At 38.7% G+C, this 22,514-nt stretch overlaps 1 protein-coding gene across 1 annotated transcript; it reads right to left on the reverse strand.

The window, feature by feature from the left end:
• Nucleotides 1-16,052: 16,052 nt before the first annotated feature.
• On the reverse strand, nt 16,053-21,717 carry LOC139724261 (hyaluronidase-1-like). Its single transcript, XM_071635403.1, has 3 exons — nt 21,340-21,717; nt 18,312-18,890; nt 16,053-16,424 (listed from the first exon to the last, which is right to left on the reverse strand). The coding sequence occupies exons 1-3, from the start codon at nt 21,715-21,717 to the stop codon at nt 16,053-16,055; spliced, it is 1,329 nt and encodes a 442-aa protein (XP_071491504.1).
• Nucleotides 21,718-22,514: the final 797 nt, after the last annotated feature.

Genomic DNA, 22,514 nt, shown 5'->3' on the forward strand with positions numbered 1-22,514 from the left:
ACATCCCCCAGATGCTGCCATCATCCCATTAGACCCTTGAGGGTGCACTCCATTAACATACAACTTAGTGACATGGGCGCTTGGTTTAATCGTCACCACCCCTGGTAAGGCTCAGTTCATCTCACCGCACAGCATCAAAAACAGCTCTCATCCGGATTCTTCTTGCCATTCCTATTCATGAAGCAGAACCACTGGGATCTTCACAGTCTCCCATAGGTGCGTTGCCTAGCAACGGGAAGCTTCCAGGGTAAAATTGGAAGTCCACTGGAGGTCAACAGTTACTGTAACTAAAAAGAGGCTGTAACTTACGGCCTCTTTTTAAAAAAAGACATGGTAAAATCCCCTCCCCAATACATCATAGTTGCAAGAAAGAATGGTTTTCCCATAATTGGAGGACAAAGAAATTCTGAAGATGTTCTGAAGTTTGCACGCAGAATGGTTGATCTCTTATATTTTTTTTCTCTCTCTCCAGTTTGGAGTATCCTACTTAAAAGAGATGATCCTACTTAAGAAAGAGATGAACATTTTGCTGTAATTTGATTGTTCAGCTGTAATTTGGTTTGACACATTAGTGACAATCAGGTAGCTGATAAGAACAATATTGTTATGGAGAGCATCACAGAAGGAGGAGACACGATAGATTGAAAGTTGTCGGAGCTTTCACAGATTTTACCCACGGTCTGGTCGTGTGCCAAACTAGTGTAGGTCGATCTCTCTTGTCTATTCATGGTTTGTCCACAACTCCTGATGTAGTACCGGTAGCTACACATGTACATTCTAACACCGTGAGCCAAATGTAATGGAGATAATTCCACTTGCAAGTGTGAAACATGGCCATCTGTACCCCCATCTGGCCAAGGTACTGGTAGAAAATCAGAAGCGACCTTGTGGTACGTGAATCAGTGTCCCCAGCATGCAGCACATAGAAATACTTCTGTGAAAGTTTCTGTCAAAGTTCATTCTGATTTAAGATCAGTGTGAGTACCATGCCAGCCAATGTCTTTTCTAGGGATTAAAGTCAAGTAATGCCAATTGAAAAAAGAGTGTGAGTATGTCTTTTAATAGAGAAGGGTACACTCCAAGATCTTTGCGTGAATTTGTGTGCAAAGTACAGAATCAATGGGCCATAGACATTGAATATACAGTAGAATTTCATCTACACCAGCACTCGACACTATTAAGATGGCATCATGCTCGTGTTGGTAAACCTTGTGCAATCATATGTGTTAGCATGTAGGTCCACATGCAGTGCATCAAAGGGTAACAGAGACTGCACTCAAGTCCCAGGGTATATTGCCATGCAATGCTGGCAATGTTTAGCACAGATATTGTGAAGATTTACCAGTCTTTTAGAGCATAGGTACTTGCCATAGCTTGTATTTATTGTATAGTACTACAAACAGTCCTATGGGTATTCTGTTTGAGAGGGGGCTGTCTTTGAGGGGAAGGGGATTAAAGTTACTGGTCATTGAGCGCCAATTTTCAAATTTGCTCTCTATGTATATAAAGATGTGGGTGTAATGAACACACATGGAATGTAGATGTGTACATCAGAATTCAAAGTAGAAAATCAAAGTGTATACTCTTTTAAGAAAGCAAAGCACTTGTTTGTTTGTTTTTGTTTTATATTTTTTCTCTTTTTGCCAGACATGATTCTTTGCCTTGTACATACTGAGTATAACCTTTACCGTGTATTGCTACGTGTGCTGCCGCAGAAAGTGTTGCTGAGTGTAGTGTGTGGGTTACTGTGTGTTTGAGCGAACCAATTAGGCCCCTGAAGACCGCATTGTACATACATGTCTCCATTCACAATTTGGCTGAGAATGAGCAAGTAGGCATCTTCAGCCCTAAAGTGAAGGGTTGTTTCTGGTATTGCGTCACCTTTTGTTCTTCTTTGTCATTGGGTTGTGTCTACAAACCACTCTTTCACCGCATTGGCATTAGGAAAGTTCAAATGTGGGTTCCTATCTATTGTCAGAGTAATGCAAGATTTAGTTTTTTCTATTACTTTGGGGGTGTTGTCGTTGGTACAGTATAGTGTCTCCATGAACACATTAGCAGCAGAGTTAATTGTGAACAAAACAGAAAGCCTGTGATGAAACAGAGCACATTTTATTTTATGCCTCAATTTGGAAGATCAGGTCCTTTTTACACTTGCCCACCTATTTGTTCACTAGCTTGATCCACTATGCATGTTGTATTGTTCCAAGCCTATTTCATTATGTGCCACCATTGGTTCCATGCACAAAGCAGTGATCCATCCAGCCTTATTTATTCTGCTCAAGACTCCGAGGTCTATAGGGGGTGCAGTGAGCCCTCTTTTTCGTCCGCGTATATTTTGATGTGTTTACAGTATCACAGGGTATTAAGATATCTGTGTTTGCGAAAACGTTCTGTTCAGACTTTGGTCCGGTATTATGCGAATGTTGATCTCTTTCAAACAGTCCTACGTAAATACATACTTTAGATCGATTCGGAATTGTACGGGATTTCCCGATTTTTATCCCGTTTACAATGGCTAGCTAGTGGCGCTGCTATCATAAAGCAAACAAAATCTTCAGATCCTGTTTATGTAAGATGGATATCAGCTTGGTTGAATAAAGGTGGTTCTAAAATTCTTTTTAAAGTTTAATATTAAGATATGTTCCCATAAGCCATGGATCATGCTTGCGACAGTTTTATGTTCATGAAAAAAAAAAATGATGAAATGGATATCAGCTTGGTTGAATGAATGAAGGTGGTTCTAAAATACTTTTTTTTTAAGTTATGAAGATATGTTCCCATAAACGATGGATCATGCTTGCGTAAGTTTTATGATCATGGAAAGAAAAATGTGGGTGTGACTTTCTAGACAAAGTTATGCACTTATTGATCGTCAATGCTAGATGCCGGCAGCAATCATTAAAGTCAATAGAAAGCTCCTAATGAAATGATAGTACCTCACAAATGCAGAGAGCTCGTTATATCTCTCAACTTGTTGGAACTAAGCATAACCCTTCTTTCCTTTGTCAGTTTGCGAACAAAAAAAAAAATCTAATTTATGAGCAATATGTGTTCTTTCTGAGATCATTTTCTAAATACTAAATATTTCTAGATATATTTGTGATTACAACTAAAGTCAATTTTTTTGACTACAACTAAAAACTTGAAAATTTTCTGGTAGCTGTGGAGAATCATGCCCAATGTCGCAGAGATTTAATAACTTCTTGTCCATAACTGTTTGACAATAATACTGCAGGAGACATAGTCCAGATATTTTCTGGGATGTGGGGGGGGGGGATTGCTGAGTATTTACGCAAGGTGGGACTAGGTTGCATTGGGTAATCACAAATTTTTAACCTTACTCATCCAGAGGTGGAGTGGCAAAAAAAAAAAAAACAGAAAAAAATCAGAGATAAGGATCTTTGTACTATAGAACCCAAGAGTTTACATTGCAATATACATTCTATCTGCAGTATGAATAATGAATTGTTTAAGGTACAAATAAAAGTGTTGAACTCACCTTATTGACATAGGCCTTTAGAGATAACATTAAATTATTTTTTTTTTAAATGAGCATTTATGCATCAGATACCCTGCTTTATGGGCCACATAAATGTATTGTGATAAAATTCAAACATACTCTAGTGTTAGTCACAATCTGTATGTACACTCATCGCCAAATGATTAGTATGTGGAGAACTTGCTATAGGTAGTAAATATCTAAGTTTCCCCCATTGTTAGTCCTATGCAAAAAATTTATATTTATGCTCGTGTGTAACATTGTACTTTGACATATACAACGAACCATTCATTTACTGGAACTGACGGTGCTTGCACATTAACAATGTGTCTACCTTGTGCTTTGTGATATTTTGGATTAATTTCTCTGCTGTAATTTGCAGGGAATATTACCCGATCCTTTATGCATGCATACAATCTATACAAACAACACTGATGAAAAAACAGGAACATTTACAACACACGGTACCATTGTGAGAAGTCATATATGTTTGTTTGTTTTTTTCATTAGTATAGAGAAGAATTAGAACTTTGGTTGATTCTGCAGTCGACAAAAATCTCCATGTAGTTTGAGTTTTTAAAGACTTCTGTCAAAACTTAATGAAGTTATGGAGGAATACATGTGACCATGTACTCTAAATGCAACTTGCAATGAAACAGATGTATGGGACATAATTATTGTTTATGGGATTTTCCAGTTTATGGACCAGACATGAAAATTCAGATGTCTGTTTATGAGGTACTGTAGCCACTGTTAAGCAAGCTTTGTTGCTGGATTTGATCCTTACATGTACAATGATGTATCATACTGTGTATTTTATGTTGTTGCTGTCGAAAAATCGTTGGGAACCTGTGCAACGCTATTTATGGGGCATTTTTGCAGATCTTGTGCAGGCATTTAGAATAAACGTGTAATTCCTTTTCAGTGCTCACACACATTTAGAGTATATTTTTTGGTGTAGAAATTGATGCTGCTTGAAGCTTTTCTCAATGATGTCATAGTTGGCAAAGTGCAAAGATCAAGGGTGAGAGGTCAGCTCACATCACAAACACATTATTACATCATACAGGAAGACCTGAATATAATGTAGTTATGTTGTTTGTGGCAGAAAGGGAGTCAAAAGAGGTTTGTAGACTTGCCTGATTGATAATCATGTGTGGTGACTTGTAAGATCTATAGATACATGTAAATGTCTCTATTATGTGAACACTGTATAAAAGCTTTACTTTAATATATGTCTGGCTTGCAGCATGCAAAGAAAAACTGAAATTGAACTGATGTCAAATTAAGTTCCTCATGTACATACATGTAAATGTAATTATCTATAGAAAAAGACATAAGGGGAGGGAGAGAGTTGTATATTCTTGAGTGTATGAAAGTCTCGATAAATTATATCAGTTTGTGTATATTAATCCTATAAATGGCACTATGTATATCTGCTCTAATTACTGGACTTTATGTCAAAGCATTTTTATTTCAATTTTGTTGGGAACATTTTCTTTTCTCTTCTTCATTTTTACTGTAGGCCGGTGGCAGTATGCAAAGTACATATTTTTTTTTTGGTTTATGATAGCCAAGTGCAAAACACACATCGTAGTACTTTTATAGCTGGATGGGTAACATGTCGGTACTAACACAAGCATGTACACAAAAATGAGTATTCTTTTGTGTATGTGTGTCACTACCAACCAGCAGCGTGGTGATAACACACACAAGTGAGAATACAATGTACATTATTTAATGATACCATATAACAGAAATGACTACACACCTTAAATGTTGTCTTAAATGTGGCTTTACACCTACCCAGTATGTGGTGTAGAGATAATGTTTGTACATGTAGTTGTGGATCAGTGTGTAGGTCGTTATTTATAGCAAGGGGAATTGCTGCAATGAAAACAATCCAACTTCACCTTTGTGTTTGAGAAAGCAGAAATTTGTAGTTTTAACTTCCTCTGTTTTTTTAGGCAAACACAGGAACATCCCAGGACATTAAATTCATAATTTATGTAGCCAACTTTTTAAATATGTAATGTCAATACAGTTACATAATAACATTTCATAAATGTAGCAACAAATTAAGATCGCATTGATTTTATCCAAAGTGTAATGTTTGGAAAGGAAAAGATATTTCCTCTTAATCCTTGATTAGATCAGTTATACAGTTAAGCTTTGATGCTGGCAGTGAAATGGCAGCAAGAAGTGGCTTGTTTGGGGTTTATTTCAGTGGGTACAAGTGTTTGATAATATTGCTCTTTGACTATTGGGGAATAATGTTTCTGGACTAATATTTGTGTGTGTTTGTACCCACCTCGCATGCTGTTGCTTTTAATGTGTTTCAAATGCTGAATAAGAGCTAATGTAAAGATAAGGATTATTATTTTCTAGCTTTCAGCCAACTGCCAATTGTGTAATGTAGAATGAATGGATCTGTTTGCATTTTTTGTAGAAAACATTATTGTGCAAACATTTGGTGCTTTTCACTTTTTATTTGATATTCGATTGTATCTGTAAAATAAAAAACCCATCCAATGCCAGCTGCATATTCCACCAGTTTTTGAAAGGCAAGAGAACCTCCCGTCGTGCAATGAAATGTGTACAGAAGCAACGAATAATTTGTTCCCGTCGCTGCCAAGAGTAGCCAGTCATGTTTTGTGTGGGAGTTTCATAGAGTTCATCAATCTTATGTGCAATATCAGAGATGTAGTTATCGCCGTAGAACAAGAAAGCTGGCATACACTAAAGAGTAATAGCGTCACAAGTTCAACACAGTGTCTTTTCTCATAAGATCCAAGACCCTTTCTCGCTATGGTTCGTCCATGTGTACATACGTGGATGGTCACAGCCCCCTAATAATATGTCTTTTACTTTTTCTTTCTAATGCCGTTTCTCTTTCAAGTGTTTTCATTCCATTTTCAAGTGGGCATTCAATTTGATGGGTTACACCATACCTCAGAAGTTCTGAAGATAGAGGGGGGGGGGGGGGGTGGAGAATACAATGATTTATTATCCCAGTTTCACTGAGGCTTCTAAAGTTGACATTGCTTTTCACAACTATCATGCATTTTGCTCAAAGAAAATGAGATTAAACTAGTTTTGAGTTATCACTGGTTGTTGTTTTTACATATCACAGTGTAGACAAACACAAACGTATTATTGCTTTATAAAGCACCAAACACTTTCAAGGTTGGGGTGTATGGTGTAGAGCCAGTTCAATTGCAATATGTCAGATATTCCTGTAATCTACAAATTTTTCTGCGTTTTGATCTGAAGGTTACATGTTAAAGCTATAACATTGTTGTGTGACCAGGCTTTGTTAATATTGAGAGATCATAGGAGTATATAGAAACACTGAATATGAATTAATACTGTACCTTTGGTGCACAGGTAGTAAGTAGAAAAAAGTATATGACATTGTCACTGAGTCTCAAATGCTACGCTAGACGCCACATTTTTATCTCACGTGCTGTTTGAATAATAATGTTCATATCTATGTAACCAATTAAACAAAAAAGTGTAGTAAATTTATTTTTGTTACTCTACAATTCTGTGAAAAGTGTAAAAAATATAGATGATGAACAATGTTTTCGCTGATCCCATAGGCAGATTTTACCCTGCTGCAGCCTGTAAAATAAGCATTGAGTGTTCTTTCCCTGTAGAGGCATCAAAATTAGATTTCCATCCCAGGAAAAAAGTAGAAGTTAAGTCAGTTGTAAAAAGCTCCATATTATGGCAAAATATTGTGATTTGAATCTAGAATGTAACCTGTAATACTCCCTTTTGTGAAATTGTGAACCTGTTTCGTCCAAGGGTAAATAAGCACGTACATGTAGATCTTGTAGACATCCTGCTATCTGTACAAATAATGGGGATACTTTTAAGAGGTTAAAAAGCGTGTGTGCGATAGATTTATTTATTCGTGTCACTAGTCTTGTGTTGACAGCCGTTTTAGGCAGTGTGTGAGACACGGCTCACAGAAGAGATAAAAGTTTAACAAAGAATGGAAGTATATCATCTCACCATCACTGAAAGAAATCAATATTGAAAATAAAATTGAGAGCATAGAAATAAAGTATGCAGTAGTGTGTGGATTATCATTTTTGTCTTTTTTCTGTTGGATGACATTTTACACTAGTGTGATTTTATTACTAGTATCAGTTTAAGTGGCATGCTTATGTACCATTTAATTTCATACATGTCAAATGTGAAATGACACACACACTCTAACACACACTCTCAAACACGCACACACATACACACACACACACACGCACACGCACACACACACACACACACATGTGCACACACACACACACACATGGGTACACACACACATGGGCACACACACACACACACATGGGCACACACACACACATTCCTTCTCCATAAGGCGGATAGTATTGTGTTTTGTTGATGTGGTATTCTTCACACTATTATGTCTCCATACGATTGGCATGGTGTGGTATCCGTATGATTGTGTTACACTGCTGTTCTCTACCCCACTGTGAAATATCATACTGTTGCACACTGACAGGGGAGCTGCTTTGTTGTCCCCGCCGAACGAGTTCGAGCAGGGGACTATGAAACGGGCTCCGTACGTGTGTGTGTCCGTGTGTCCGTCCGTCTGTCCGTCCGTCCGTCCGTGTGTCCGTGTGTCCGTGTGTCCGTGTGTGCGTCCGTGTGTGATCAAAATCTTCAATTTGCTACTTCTCTGTCATTTATGAGCCAATTTTGATTCTGTTTGCTTTATATGATAGCACTACATGGGAGCTTTGAAACTTCTACACAGAATTTCAGTCGTGACCTTTGACCTTGACCTTTGACCTATATTGTACATTTTGCTACAAAATGCTACTCCTTCGCCATTTCTAACCCGATTTCGATTCCGTTTGCTTTATGTGATGGCACTAGGTGAGGGCTTCAAAACTTCTACACAGAATTTTGACCTTTGACTTCTTTGACCTTTGACCTTGATTTTTGACCTGTATTGTACATTTTGCTACAAAATGCTACTCCTTCGCCATTTCTAACCCGATTTCGATTCCGTTTGCTTTATGTGATGGCACTAGGTGAGGGCTTCAAAACTTCTACACAGAATTTTGACCTTAGACTTCTTTGACCTTTGACCTTGATTTTTTGACCTATATTGTACATTTTGCTACAAAATGCTACTCCTTCGCCATTTCTAACCCGATTTCGATTCCGTTTGCTTTATGTGATGGCACTAGGTGAGGGCTTCAAAACTTCTACACAGAATTTTGACCTTTGACTTCTTTGACCTTTGACCTTGATTTTTGACCTATATTGTACATTTTGCTACGAAATGCTACTCCTTCGCCATTTTTAACCCGATTTCGATTCCGTTTGCTTTATATGATGGCACTAGTTGAGGGCTTCAAAACTTCTACACAGAATTTTGACCTTTGACTTCTTTGACCTTTGACCTTGATTTTTGACCTATATTGTACATTTTGCTACAGAATGCTACTCCTTCGCCATTTCTAACCCGATTTCGATTCCGTTTGCTTTATGTGATAGCACTAGGTGAGGGCTTCAAAACATCTACACAGAATTTTGACCTTTGTCTTCTTTGACCTTTGACCTTGATTTTTGACCTATATTGTACATTGGCTACAAAATGCTACTCCTTCGCCATTTCTAACCCAATTTCGATTCCATTTGCTTTATGTGATGGCACTAGGTGAGGGCTTCAAAACTTCTACACAGAATTTCGACCTTAGACTTCTTTGACCTTTGACCTTGATTTTTTACCTATATTGCACATTTTGTTACAAAATGCTACTTCCGGCGGGGACATATGTTACGCACCGCGTAATTTCTACTTTTCCTTGTTCATTATTAAAGGGACATTCCAGACGATTTTCATAATTTCACATTACACAGTACATAAATTGACAACTCCATGTATAGATTTGTGGAATTTATTGTGGTTCTTGAGCAGAGAAACAATACTTTGAAAAACCTTTAAACAAATTACACTGAACAAGGATGATGACATAGGAGGTTCACATATTTCAGAAATGTAGCAGTGTAATTCCATTACAATACCGCTTGCTTGCGAGTTCACCTGTGTATAATCTATGCATGCCTTCTTCTTTTGTTCTGCTTCCTTGAGCCCCAACTCGTGCATTCTTAACGCTTCATTCCTGCTTCGATAACGCTGTTGGCCGCTTTAGCTACGCTGTTCCTACGCTTTCCCAGACTCAATTATGCATGTCTTCCGCTCTCGCCGCTCTAAAATCAAACGTAGCCGATACGCTGGAAAATGTTTGCCAGAACAGCAAAACTGATGATGATGAGGAGGACGCGTTGTCGTTGTCGCGAAAATGAAGACAAAGGAGCGCATATTTAAGAAGAAGAAGAGATGCAAACAATAAAGAGAATAAAGCAAAACACTTTGGAGCTACTGTCTGGGGCCCCGTGCAGGATAAAATATCTGACTTTGGTATTTTGATATCCGATGGATACTACTTCCATTGCAAAAGAAATTATCCGTGACCCTTTTCGGCTGAATGAAACCAATATATGTGTGTGTGTGTGTGTGTGTATGTGTGGAGGGGGCACTTTGGGGCTACAGTCTGGGGCCCCGTACAGGATAAAATAACTGGCTATAGTGATTTGGATATCTCTGATGAGTACTACTTCCGATTGCTAAAGAAAGTAGCCGTGACCCTTTTCAGCTGAATAAAATCAATGTGTGTGTGTGTTGGGGGGGGGGGGGGGGAGGGGGTAAGGGGGCAATTTGGGGCTACTGTCTGGGACTACTGTCTGGGGTCCCATGCAGGATAAAATAACTGGCTTTGGTATTTTGGATTTCTCTGATGGGTACTAATTCCATTGCAAAAGAAATTAGCCTTGACCCTTTTCAGCTGAATGAAACTATTGTGTGAGTATGTGTGTTGGGGGGGGGGGGGGGGCACTTTGGGGCTACTGTCTGGGGCCCCGTACAGGATAAAATACTAGTAACTGCCTTTGGTGTTTTGTATTATGTCTCTGATGGGTACTACTTCCATTGCAAATGAAATTAGCCGTTACTCCTATCAGCTGAATAAAGTCAATGTGTGTGTGTGTGTGTTTGTACGTAGGGCTTATAGGGGGTGGGGCACTTTGGGCTACTGTCTGGGGCCCCATGCAGGATAAGATAGCTGGCTTTGGTGTTTTGAATATCTCTGATTGGTACTCCTTCCATTGCAAAAGAAATTAGCCGTGACTCTTTTCAACTGAATAAAATCAATGTTTGTGTGTGTTTGTACGTAGGGCCTATGGGGGTGGGGCCCTTTGGGGCTACTGTCTGGGGCCCCGTACAGGATAAAATAGCTGGCTTTGGTGTTTTGGATATCTCTGATGGGAACTACTTCCATTGCAAAAGAAATTAGCCGTGACCCTTTTCAGCTGAATAACACCATATTTGTGGGGCCCTTTGGGGCTACTGTCTGGGGCCCCGTACAGGATAAAATAGCTGGCATTGCTGTTTTCATGAAAAGTACACCCAAAGGAACAATATCCACCAACTTTTGTCCGTGACCCCCTTCGGCTGAATAAATCCATTTTTCGGGGTCCCTTTTTGTGGTCCCTAGGCTTACGGTACAGGATGTGACTTGCCAGCAATTCATTTTATTGACCCTTGGACACATCCTTATATGATGAGACCATTAAAAAGTGTGACCCTTTTCAGCTGAATAAATGCTCTGGGCCCCCGGTCTAGAACGAAATGTGGTGTTTGCAAGCACTTTACCCGTGCATGAATTCAGACTAGCAGTGCCCAGGGCAATCCACATGAATTATTGATTAAGCATTCATGGGCCAGGGAGCCCGAGACTGACGCCTAGTCAACAGGTGGTTCAGGCATGTCCATTGTTCAGGGCCATTGTCAGCACACACTCACATACACATCATTGGTTCCTGTGCAAAGTTCAATTTTTGTACAGAGGGTTAAAATTTGACCAAAATCTGAAACCTTACTTCAAAATCAATCTTAGATTTAATGAAACTGATTTATGCTTTCACGTGCAAATTACCTTCAACCAAATTGTACACTATTCAGCTATTGCTCATATCAATGACAGTTTTATCGGATGAATAGTTTTTGAACTATTAATGATCAAAAGTGGGAAATGTTTTTTGAAACACCTAGTATATTGTTATATAACTAGGGCCTAACTTAAATAGGCTCCTATTATATATAAAGATATAGACAGATATATACGCGTATCTATACATACACAAACATACTATGAGGGAGCCATCGGATCCCTACACACACGCAAACACCATTAACACTAAACGCGCGAGCAAGACGGATTGTTATACTATACATTCGAAATTTAAATGAACATCGAATTTGTAAGATGAAAGGAGTCATACGGTATTAAAATGTCTTGACAGGTTTGTGATGCACATTTATTTTTTTTTTTTGTATAGTAATTTATAATTTTCTCGTGATTATTCGTTCTGTCAGGAGTATAATTGTATGTAATTTCATTGTGATACGATTTTACAATCAAGTGAGAAACAAATCGTTGAATGGACAATGTCGAATTAAATCAATGCAAATGTCCCATATTCCTACCCTTTACCAAAGCCATAAATAGAGTTGGGTCCAAAGATGTATAGACGAATCCTGCCGGAGACATTGGTGAGTGGCGCATCCAATCGGGGGGGGGGGGGGGGGGGGGGAGGAGGGGGCACCGCGCGCGCGCTACCCGTTAGGGCCTTTATTTTTTTTTTCTTTAAAAAAATAAATATAAAGAAACAAAAATGAAACTTTTGAACGGATTATCCGATTTTCCTCAAACTCTCACTGATGTGTTCACTATTGTTGCTGCATTCACTCAACCCACGTGTCTATGAAGATGAACTTTTCGATTGTATATAGTTGCACTAGAAAATTACGCTGAAACCTTTGTTTGTTTGTTTTTTTGTTTTTGCTCGTCAGGAAATAAACCCCGAAAGTGGTACTTTTGTTTGTTTGTTTTTCCTGTTCTTCTCAGCTGATAACCCGGAAGCGGAGTGGCACCAGAAATAATTATTTACCCCCTCCCCCTTTACGGAATTCCTAGATCCGCCCCTGTCGGTAATGCCTCTTGATAGGTCCCTATGATATACAACACTGTGCAAATAACTCACCAGGCAGGCTTTCTAAATGCAAGTTATCTCGAACATAATATACAGACGGATGCAAAGACAGTTAAAAAAAGATCTCTACCCTATCCCCATTAAGCATTGGAAATTTCTTTTTGTGAAAAAAAAATCGTAAAACATTGCTATGGAGAGATATTATACTTGCCTCATTTGAATGATGAGAATAGCGCATACGTCTTTAATATCCAGTGCAGCACGGATTTTAATGATAAAAAAAAAACATATGAAATTAAGAGGTTGAGAGCAGCGACCACAGATGATGGCCTCGGGTGTCTCTGCTAAAATACGAAAATTTGTATTGCTTGCTTCTCTAAAGTGTATAGTCAAGGCTTTTATACGAGGCGCTGGTCGCCATGAGCCTATATAGAGTAGTAAGAAAGTTTAGTCCTGATTCGACCATACTGGTAATTATATGATTACCTTGAAAGTTCCTGGTTGAAACTATGGGCACATACAAGTATTATTAACTGAAAGACGCAGACGCAGTCCGTATTAAAGTAAATACTGTAGTACTCTTATAGAGACACTGAAGCCCATACCGAGTTTTAACCATTAACTCGGAATTTGGGATAGGCAGAACATATTTGTTCTACATTTGAGATCACAATTTTAAATAAAAGAAGGGGCAGAGCCTACACAAAAAGAAAAACGAAGTCGTGTGGTGGATGCCTTGTTGCGCATGGTGGAATCCTATACAGTATGTCCAAAAAAAAATTACAACGGGGCCCTCAGCAATGATATCTTTAAAAATAGTGAATCAATCTAAATACAAATTCAGGGTATGAAACTATAACTCATTGCCCACATCTTACAGAAAACCCCATTCGATTTGCTTCAGTGGTCAAACAGAAATACGGAATTTTGTAGAGGATGTCGGGAATCTCTTCTGTCCAAGTTCTGTCTATTGTTCACACACAAAATCATCGAAATGCTAAACTCGGAAGAATCTGATTCATGACATGCTTTAAAACAATCCACATTTCTCTGTGACCGCTTAACCAAATTGAATGGGGATTTCTGCAAATTAGAGCTAAAATGTTATATTTCAAGACCCTGAAGTAGCATTTGAAAAATTTAATTATATTGGGCATTATCAATGCGAAAATCTTATCGTAATTTTTTTGGGGACATACTGCAGTAAGTCGCCTCAAAAATTACAATCAGATTTTCGAATTGATAACACCTATTATGATCAACCTGTGTACGTGCTACTTCAGAGTCTTAAGGTATAACATCTTAGCTCTATTTTGCAGAAAACCCCATTCAATTTGGTTAAGCGGTCACAGAGAAATGTGGATTGTTGTAAAGCATGTCATGAATTGGATTCTTCCGAGTTTAGCATTTCGATGATCTTGTGTGTGAACAATAGACAGAACTTGGACAGAAGAGATTCCCGATATCCTCTACAAAATTCCGTATTTCTCTTTGACAACTGAAGCAAATCGAATGGGGTTTTCTGTAAGATGTGGGCAATGAGTTATAGTCTCATACCCTTAATTTTTATTAAGATTCATTCACTGTTTTTAAAGATATCATTGCGGAAGGCAGCGTTGTAATTTTTTTGGGACATACTGTAGGCCTATACAATGACCATGGAAGCAAGGCGTGATGCTCCATTAAATAATTGCTTTGTGCCAGTTCACAAAGTGACCTTACGAAGCAGCACGCGATGCCAGGGCTTCTTTTTGATGTCATAACTGGCATGCCAACACTCTGAAATAGTTGGAAATACATGTAATCACTTTAAACTCTTTCATTAAACCAATCATCACAGGATTAATTTTTGATCCATAGTGTAAAAGCAATATCCCAGTTTTCAAATGATTCTCGGAAGCAGACGCTCGTAACAAGCTCGCCAGCACTATAAAATTTGTAACTACAACCCGGGGACTGCAATTCGGCTAAGTGGGAGCTTAGCGTATTAATAGATTCACAAAAAAAAAAAAAAATATATATATATATATATATATATATATATACTCCTAGATGGGTCATTTGGAAGACATTTCCATTTGTTTTATATGCAAATTTTAAAATACATGTTCAATGGCAATTTACGCAATGGAGACATGAAAATTGTCTCCTTAATGACCAGTTGTCTCCCTAATGAAGACACTTCCCCCCAATATGTCTCCCTAAGGTGCCAACTAGGGATATATATATATATATATATATATATATATATATCCCGGCAGGTTTCGACTTGATAAAGAAATATCTGGACAAAAATCGACGTCTTCATGCCTGTATATTACAGTGTACCGTTCTGCATAAAATGTGCATTTAGAGCATATACATGTATTGCCTATGATATCAATCAACGGTCGATTTCTCCTAAATTGGAATATCTTATAGCTTAGGGTATACTCTTGTGATACCGTTGCAATCGATTTTTAACTCGATAACGACATCATTGTTATCGAACGAAAAGTGTTAAGTCCACACCTAGGCGTAAACAATAATCTCATGCTGTGCAAAGTCTGTGGGACATTTATTATTTCAGATTTTCGTAAAGAATGTCAAAGAGTATCTCCATTAATTTTGACCGTGTCATTGAGTAGAGTTTACCATGTATAAAGAGCATGGATCAGTTTGATTGACAATGAGCTACACAGAAGAGTGTTTATCATACTATGATTGTCATGAAAATATACCTTCTCTATTATTTAGCAAACCTGATGACAAAATAGTTCATCTGTTGAATACCCCAGTTAATATCATTTCGATTTTGGCAAAATGAAAGTCCAACGGGTGCAGGTTCAAGGGCCTGTCTGACTGGAGGTGAGTTCACCGCGACTGCCGCGACTTGAAAGACCAAAAGAAGGCGACTCCCCGGCAATGATGGGCCTCCGAGACGTCTCCAGACAAATGGCAATTTCGCCGCACAGAAATTTTCAGTTGAGAAGACGTCTCCGAGACGAGATGGAGAATCGGAAAAAGTAAAAAAAAAAAAAAAAAAAGCATCGAAAATGTTAGACTCTCTCGTGATTCTCCGGAGACCGGGGTATAGTCTCCATGGAGACGTCGCGGAGACGAAGAGGAGACGCCGCGGAGACCTCACTTGGTCGTCACCTAGTATCGATCAATGAGGTGCCCACTTCACTGAACGTCATCAATTTTCAAAGCGCTATCACGTCCTGCAACAACTGGAATGCGCATGACCTCTGACAAGATATTTTGATTTGTCACGCGTCAGACCTAGGTCTAGGTTGAGTTGGTTTCATGATCTTTCGTATTTTTCTTTCTTTTTTGTGCTCTTTTGTTTTGCATTTTATTGGTCTTGTTTATTGAAATCGTGAGTAAAAGTCATGAGTCCATTGTGCCACACTATCCACCTAAAATGTACCACAGTTCTTTTGCAACAGTCTTTGGACTATACAGTTGTACATCATTCTGGACGGCTGCAGTCGTCTCCGTGCCATCCATGAAAACATCTACAGGAACAAGATTCTGCAAATTCTCCAGACTGTGATCCACTGTTCAATACAGGCATCGACTCCGGGCGTTTTCTGTTCAGACGAGAAGTTCCCGGGCAGGACAGAATTTTGCCGACGCATCGGCCATGTCCGGAACACACTCGGCTACTGCACGCCTCAGCCCCATCTCTCGCCATCAGCAGCGTCGGGCCGAGAGCTTTTTCGATGTAATCACGCAACTCGAGGCACGCTTGGCGATTGCCGTTATCGAAGGCATTACCCCAGAACACAACGCCATGGGTTCCAAACTCGGCTGAAGTCAAAATGGTCGCATTGAGGTCCTCCTAAATATGGAAAAACAAACGGGGAAAAGTATAAATAGATGAAAAGGCAGGTCGAGCAGGTACGCAAAATATGGCTCGTATAACATGTTCAATTGGGCAGTGAGTACGAGAGTGAAGTCATAGCTTATTCCTCCATCTATTGCTGCTTTTTTGCCTTTTAAAGGAGACCTCCGGATGACTTTTACATTTAAACAACTTTAAATTAGTTATAGGGTTGAGTATACTACAGGGTTTCAGAATTAATAATGTTTGGGATGAGGAATAAGAATGTTTTCAAAATTTATAACACATTGCACTGAACAAGGATGACGACATTGCAGCCTCAAGGGTTCAAGGAAGCATAACAAAGGAAGATGGCATGCATAGATTCTACACAGGTGAACTTGTTAAGCAAGCAGTAATTGTAATGGAATTACACTGCTATACATTTCTAAAATATGTGAGGTTCTATGTCATCAACACTGTTCAGTGTAATTTGTTTAGGATTTTTCAGAGTATTGGTTTCTCTGCTCAAGGACCACAATAAATTTCACAAATCTATACATGGAGCTGTTGATTTATGTATTACCAAGGAGGTTCAAGAGAATGGAGTCACAACTGTTGTATTTCCTTTAAAGTCACGTTTGATGCCGCCACCCGAAAGTATTTGAAGCCTGTGGCAAACTGGATCTGCCGCGCAGATAGGAAGACAATTGACTCATGTCTCATTGCATAATCATCAGCCACTTTCTAACGAAAATATGTCTTTGTGATGGTAATTACTTTTCGCCCTCCCTACTTATAAAAGATAGGTGGTATATAACGGTAAAGACACGGGGATGCGCGAATAGAAATTGCGCAAAAAATTATGAAATGAAAATGAAAATTACTCGACTGGCCGTGCCCGGCCACTAATCTGATATATCTATTCATATAGAATTATACTCGAAGATTTTTCCATATCAGTTTTATTTGGAGGAATTAAGTGGAAAAGTCACAAACCGGCTTTCCGGGAGGGTACAGTTTTAAACACTTTCACATGATACAGCTCTGATTTTCACTTGTGAACATATTTCTTGAAGGGATTGACCTTTGTTTAATGAGCTTTATCATTAAGTGAGATTTCGTTTCATTTATTAGATAAACAAGCAAAATATAACCAACATTAAGTTAACGTTCAAAATGAATCTTCAGATTGCTCAGCAAGACAGCGGCATCAAACCCCGTCACCAAAGGCACAGATGCACCTGTGGAATTCTTTTTTACATCAATAGAAAAGTGACAACTGTTTGAATAATTACAGCCAGTTGGAACTCCATCTCTTAAACCTCCTTGGTCATGATGTGAAGTTATGAAAATCGTCTGGAATGCCCCTTTTAATCACAGACTGTTATGGTATATGCAAATAAGAACGTATAGTTCCCATGAATTGCTACATCACAGAGTAGACAAATTTGAGAAGTAAATGTAAAGGATTTTTTTTTTGCCCTTTTTGCTTTTTTTTCTTTTTAGTAAATAGAGAGTACAATTTTGAAGTTTTCATGAGGATCGAAGGAAAAAATAAAAAAGCATGGAAATTATTATTCTAAATAAATTTTCACATGTTCTCATAGAATGGTGATGTGGTGACAGCTCTTTATTCCGAAAGTTCATTACTCCGATTATGTCCGCTATTCCTATACTTACTGTCTATTTTTTCTGATGTTAGATTTTCCAAAAATGGGGAAAATACAGATTACTAGTAGTTTGATAATCAGGAAACGAAAAAGGTTCCATCATGTAGCTAAATGAATGATTGTCCTGTAAATGTAATTCGATGACAGGCCATTTTTCTGCAACACGATAAAATCAAACTGCTTACATGGGAGCAAAATAGATATGCTTATAATCATAATTGTAATAACTTACAAACGTGAAGTAATAGCCGGTATCGCTATAATTGAACCTTGTGTAGCTCAGGACCACACCCCTTGGATCACTGGAGCGCCCTCTCAGTCGGAAAGCCTCCTTAAGTCTGGCGATAACGCTCTCTGGGCCATAAGACTTAGACGGTCTGAGGTAGATACTTGGGTACATGGCTGTAGTCTCGTTAAACATCCACAGCATTTTATTGTTGAATTCGACTAGCCACTCATCGCAGGTACTGCTGTTTATCTTATCGATATTGCAGTAAGGGTAGTGATAGAAACCCCACAAGGCTTTTGGGCGGAGCTGCATTGCCAATTTGACAGTGCTCTCCAAGAAGAGTCTGGCCCCCTGCATCCACTCCAGAGTCGCGACGCTGGTGATGGTCGCATCATCCCAGTCTGGATGGAGATTGCGGACGTGGGCGATTGAAAATTCGCGGTAGATACTGTGAGGGTCTAAAATCTTGTGTGGCAGCCACGCTTCCCAATCTATCACTCCGATACCTAGGAAGTCAGGATCAGGTATGGCGGTGAGAAGATCGACCGCTGCCTTCTCGAGATGGGCCGTGATATTTGCGAGCTGATACGAGAGAGGAAAGGACAAAATGAGAATAAGAACATTGTGGTCAGTTGTGGTATAAAGAAGATTATAATATGGTTCCCTGCATGAGTTGCGAATCTGGTAACAGATGACTGACATTGTCCATACCATTTTATACCACTGATGATTTTTTTTTTCTTCAAGGAAAAACAGTCAAATAAAATACATGTAACTCTTCGGTCAACATTCCATCTACATAGCCCGTAAATGTTATGTATAAGTTAGCACTAAAACTTTCAAGGTTGTTCGGTTGCATTAAATTTGTCATCCGTGGACATCTTCAGCCTCGTTGGTAAAATGGAACCATCCTAAGAATGTGTTCATCTGAGTGATTAACAATATCTATGTGCTGTCAGGTAAATTCGGGGGGGGGGGTGGCGGGGATGTGCGCATCCATTGCTTAACGAATGTTCAGCGCTTCGCACTATTCCAGAATTTAGACTGTAGGGTGAAAGCGTATATATATATAATATATATATATATATATATATATATATATATATATATATGATAACACAGCTATTTCAGCCATGGAAACTGGTTCTAAACAACCTAACACTGCCAGGATATCGTATTCTGTAAACACTATAACTGTTAATTGCTCATCATGCTCGCACCTAGTACGTACCAGCTCACATGAGCTAAAACAAAAGACTGTGACATCATCACTTTGGTCTCTTATGTCACATGACCTCCACTGGCACTGGCCCATTGCAGGAAACGCACTATCGCTTGACTCAGGACTGTGCACGGCCGACTGAGTGTCTTTGTTGTTGCTGTTGTTGTGCTCGTTTTATTTTGATTGCATCCCTTTAAACAGTTTCCCCACGACAGCCGATCTTTGCCTATTTTCTGATCTCTTGATTTCATTTCATTTTTTCATTTAATTTTATATTCATATTTCTCAATGAATAATAAAAAATACATCAAATGTAACAAAATTGAATAATACATGATGTCCAACTAGGAGACATACATAGAATACTGTAGACATATAACACATAGTGGTCGATCGATTAAAGTTGGAATAAGGGAATGAATGCTAAAGAAATATGAAGGAACCTACTAAAAAGCAAGCTTGTGGTGCGTAGGTCCCAATCTTCGAGCTACAGATTGATATGAGGAGCATGGGTACAACAGATGACCGAAACATAGAGGAAAAAAAAGATTATACAAACACACACACACACACACACACACACACAATTAATGTACAGGGATATTGCACATTAGCCTATACAGTGTATATAGACGGAGAAGTACCAATCATCCATGATCAGATCGCAATCGCCTGCCAATACATTGATTATAAACAGAAGCTTGCAATGTCGTTTTACAAGACAATATGTCATCTTTTGATTTTTGTGCCCTATAAGGCCAATGTGTTTCTCCCTCCTATTATATAGATTATCGTAGCGTGCTCACTCATGTATGTTTTTCATAAAGCTCCGTGGTCCACTAGATATATCGTTTCGATTATTCCTGCAGTAGCCTGGGCTTGGATCTATTCAAAGCATGGGACAGTATATTTCACCCAAAGAATTCGTCGATTTGCATTTTTGTGGCTTCCAATACGCTTAGAGAGTATCAAAGCGTGATGTCATAGACATTCATCGCCATGGAAACTGGTACTAAAAATAACCTCATCAGGTGACCTGAAATGTTTAGGCTCGCACCTGTCTCCAACCAGACTGAGACATCATCACTTCGGTACTCTACTTAATCGTATTGCGGCAGCTTCCGCGTGCGAATTGATAGTATTTTGATATAGCTAGATCCGAAGAAATAAACGCAGTAATTTGGGACCCTCCTGGACTCCTTGGGTGATTAAAATGTGGCACATACAACGCAAATCCTTTTCAGGGTCTTTGGGCCATTAATATAATTTGTACATGAGTATATACTCTCATTCATATTTATATACATATATGTATATATATGATATCTATATAGATTTAAATATATTTATATACACATATAATAATAATGATAATAATAATAATTGTTATTATTATTATTATTTTCATTATTATATGTTTATATCGTATATATATATCTATATATTTAAATATATATATATATACATACACATATAATAATGATAATTATTTTTATTATTATCATTATTTTTATTAATATTATTATTGTTATTATTATTATTATTATCATAAACATCATCATCATTATATATCTGGGCAAGTTGTGACAATATCAACTCATATATTTTCATCAAATTAATTATTTACATCAACTGTTGAGGAACTGTTTGGCGACTGAAATTTGCGACACTTCACATTTCACATAATTTCCCTAATTCTTTAATATCCGACCATGATTAAATTCTCAATGTTGTGTTTGTGAAAATGTACTCTTTACTTTACAGACAGACCTGCTTTAAAATATTTTCTTGATGTCTCAGTGCACTTACCTGTGGTAGACCGCCATTTATAAACTTCAGGGTATCGGGATCGATAAATGGATAAAGCCCGATCTGAGTGTGACCGAACACATTCACTACATCTCCAATTTGTCGCTGCCCGTTGCTGTTGTATTCGATCCCAAACTTCCTCAAAGGGAGTTCAACGTCATACTTCTCCCCGCAGACATCGGGCACGTTCCAAAACGCCCTGAAGATTGATTCACCAGCGACGGCTTGAGAGCTAGCCCCACGGCCAGTGCCCCGGGGAAAGTTGTCAGGATTGACCACAAGGGACTTGTCAGGTGACAGTGGAATTTCACTCGCTGCTACACTACATAACAGAAGGAGAGGCATGAAACATCGCGAAAAGTTGACGGTCTCGAACATATTGACAAAATATTCCACACATAAATACGTTATTATACAGCCGAGCTTATAGTGCAGTATTTTAGGCGCACAGAGAACTAAACCCTCTCAATAATAAAAGTTACGGTCTAGTGCAATTTGGGTCGTTCTCTTCCAAGGTTTGCTATTATTATAACCAGCAAGAACACTGTATACATTACTTTGACCATTGAGCTGTGTAGTAGGTCCACGCTTTGTGCTTTAGGCTCCGTTCACATAGAAGTATACTATTCGGGTAGGCCTATGCGGTGCTCGTTTTCGAGGGCACGCGTATAGCTTGAATCGAACGATAGGATTTCCTAACACCGGTTCACATAAGAGGGCACTATTCGAAAGTACCGAATAGCATAGAATAGTATAGCATAGTGGGAATCGAGCTTGTTCGATTTTCTTGCAGCGTATACCGTCTCTCATTTATGAAATAATGACAATTTTGGCCTGGATTTGCCCATTAGCAAAAATAAGCATGTAGACTAACATTCTGATGCAGCCATTAGAAATTGTTAATAAGATTTGCAGGGATGTAGGAGGAAGAAATCCTCACTGCATGGGATGTTGAGATAACGGTGCGGGTGATGGTGTACTGGGTGCCCGAATAGCGAATACCGAATAGCGAATACCGAATACCGTATCCTTCTATGTGAACGCAGCCTCCGGCTTGCGTGTGAAGCGGAAGTAATCTTTCGTGCCCAGAGCTGCAATTAGGGACAATGCCGTCTTTATGTTTGGTTTGGTTTTTATGCACTTCTTTGTCGTAGAATATCTCCACTATCTCTTCG

The sequence above is a fragment of the Diadema antillarum genome, unplaced genomic scaffold (assembly GCF_040938485.1).
Source record: "Diadema antillarum isolate AM-2024a unplaced genomic scaffold, OU_Dant_1.0 scf00000210, whole genome shotgun sequence".
In the NCBI taxonomy this organism is placed as follows: domain Eukaryota; kingdom Metazoa; phylum Echinodermata; class Echinoidea; order Diadematoida; family Diadematidae; genus Diadema; species Diadema antillarum.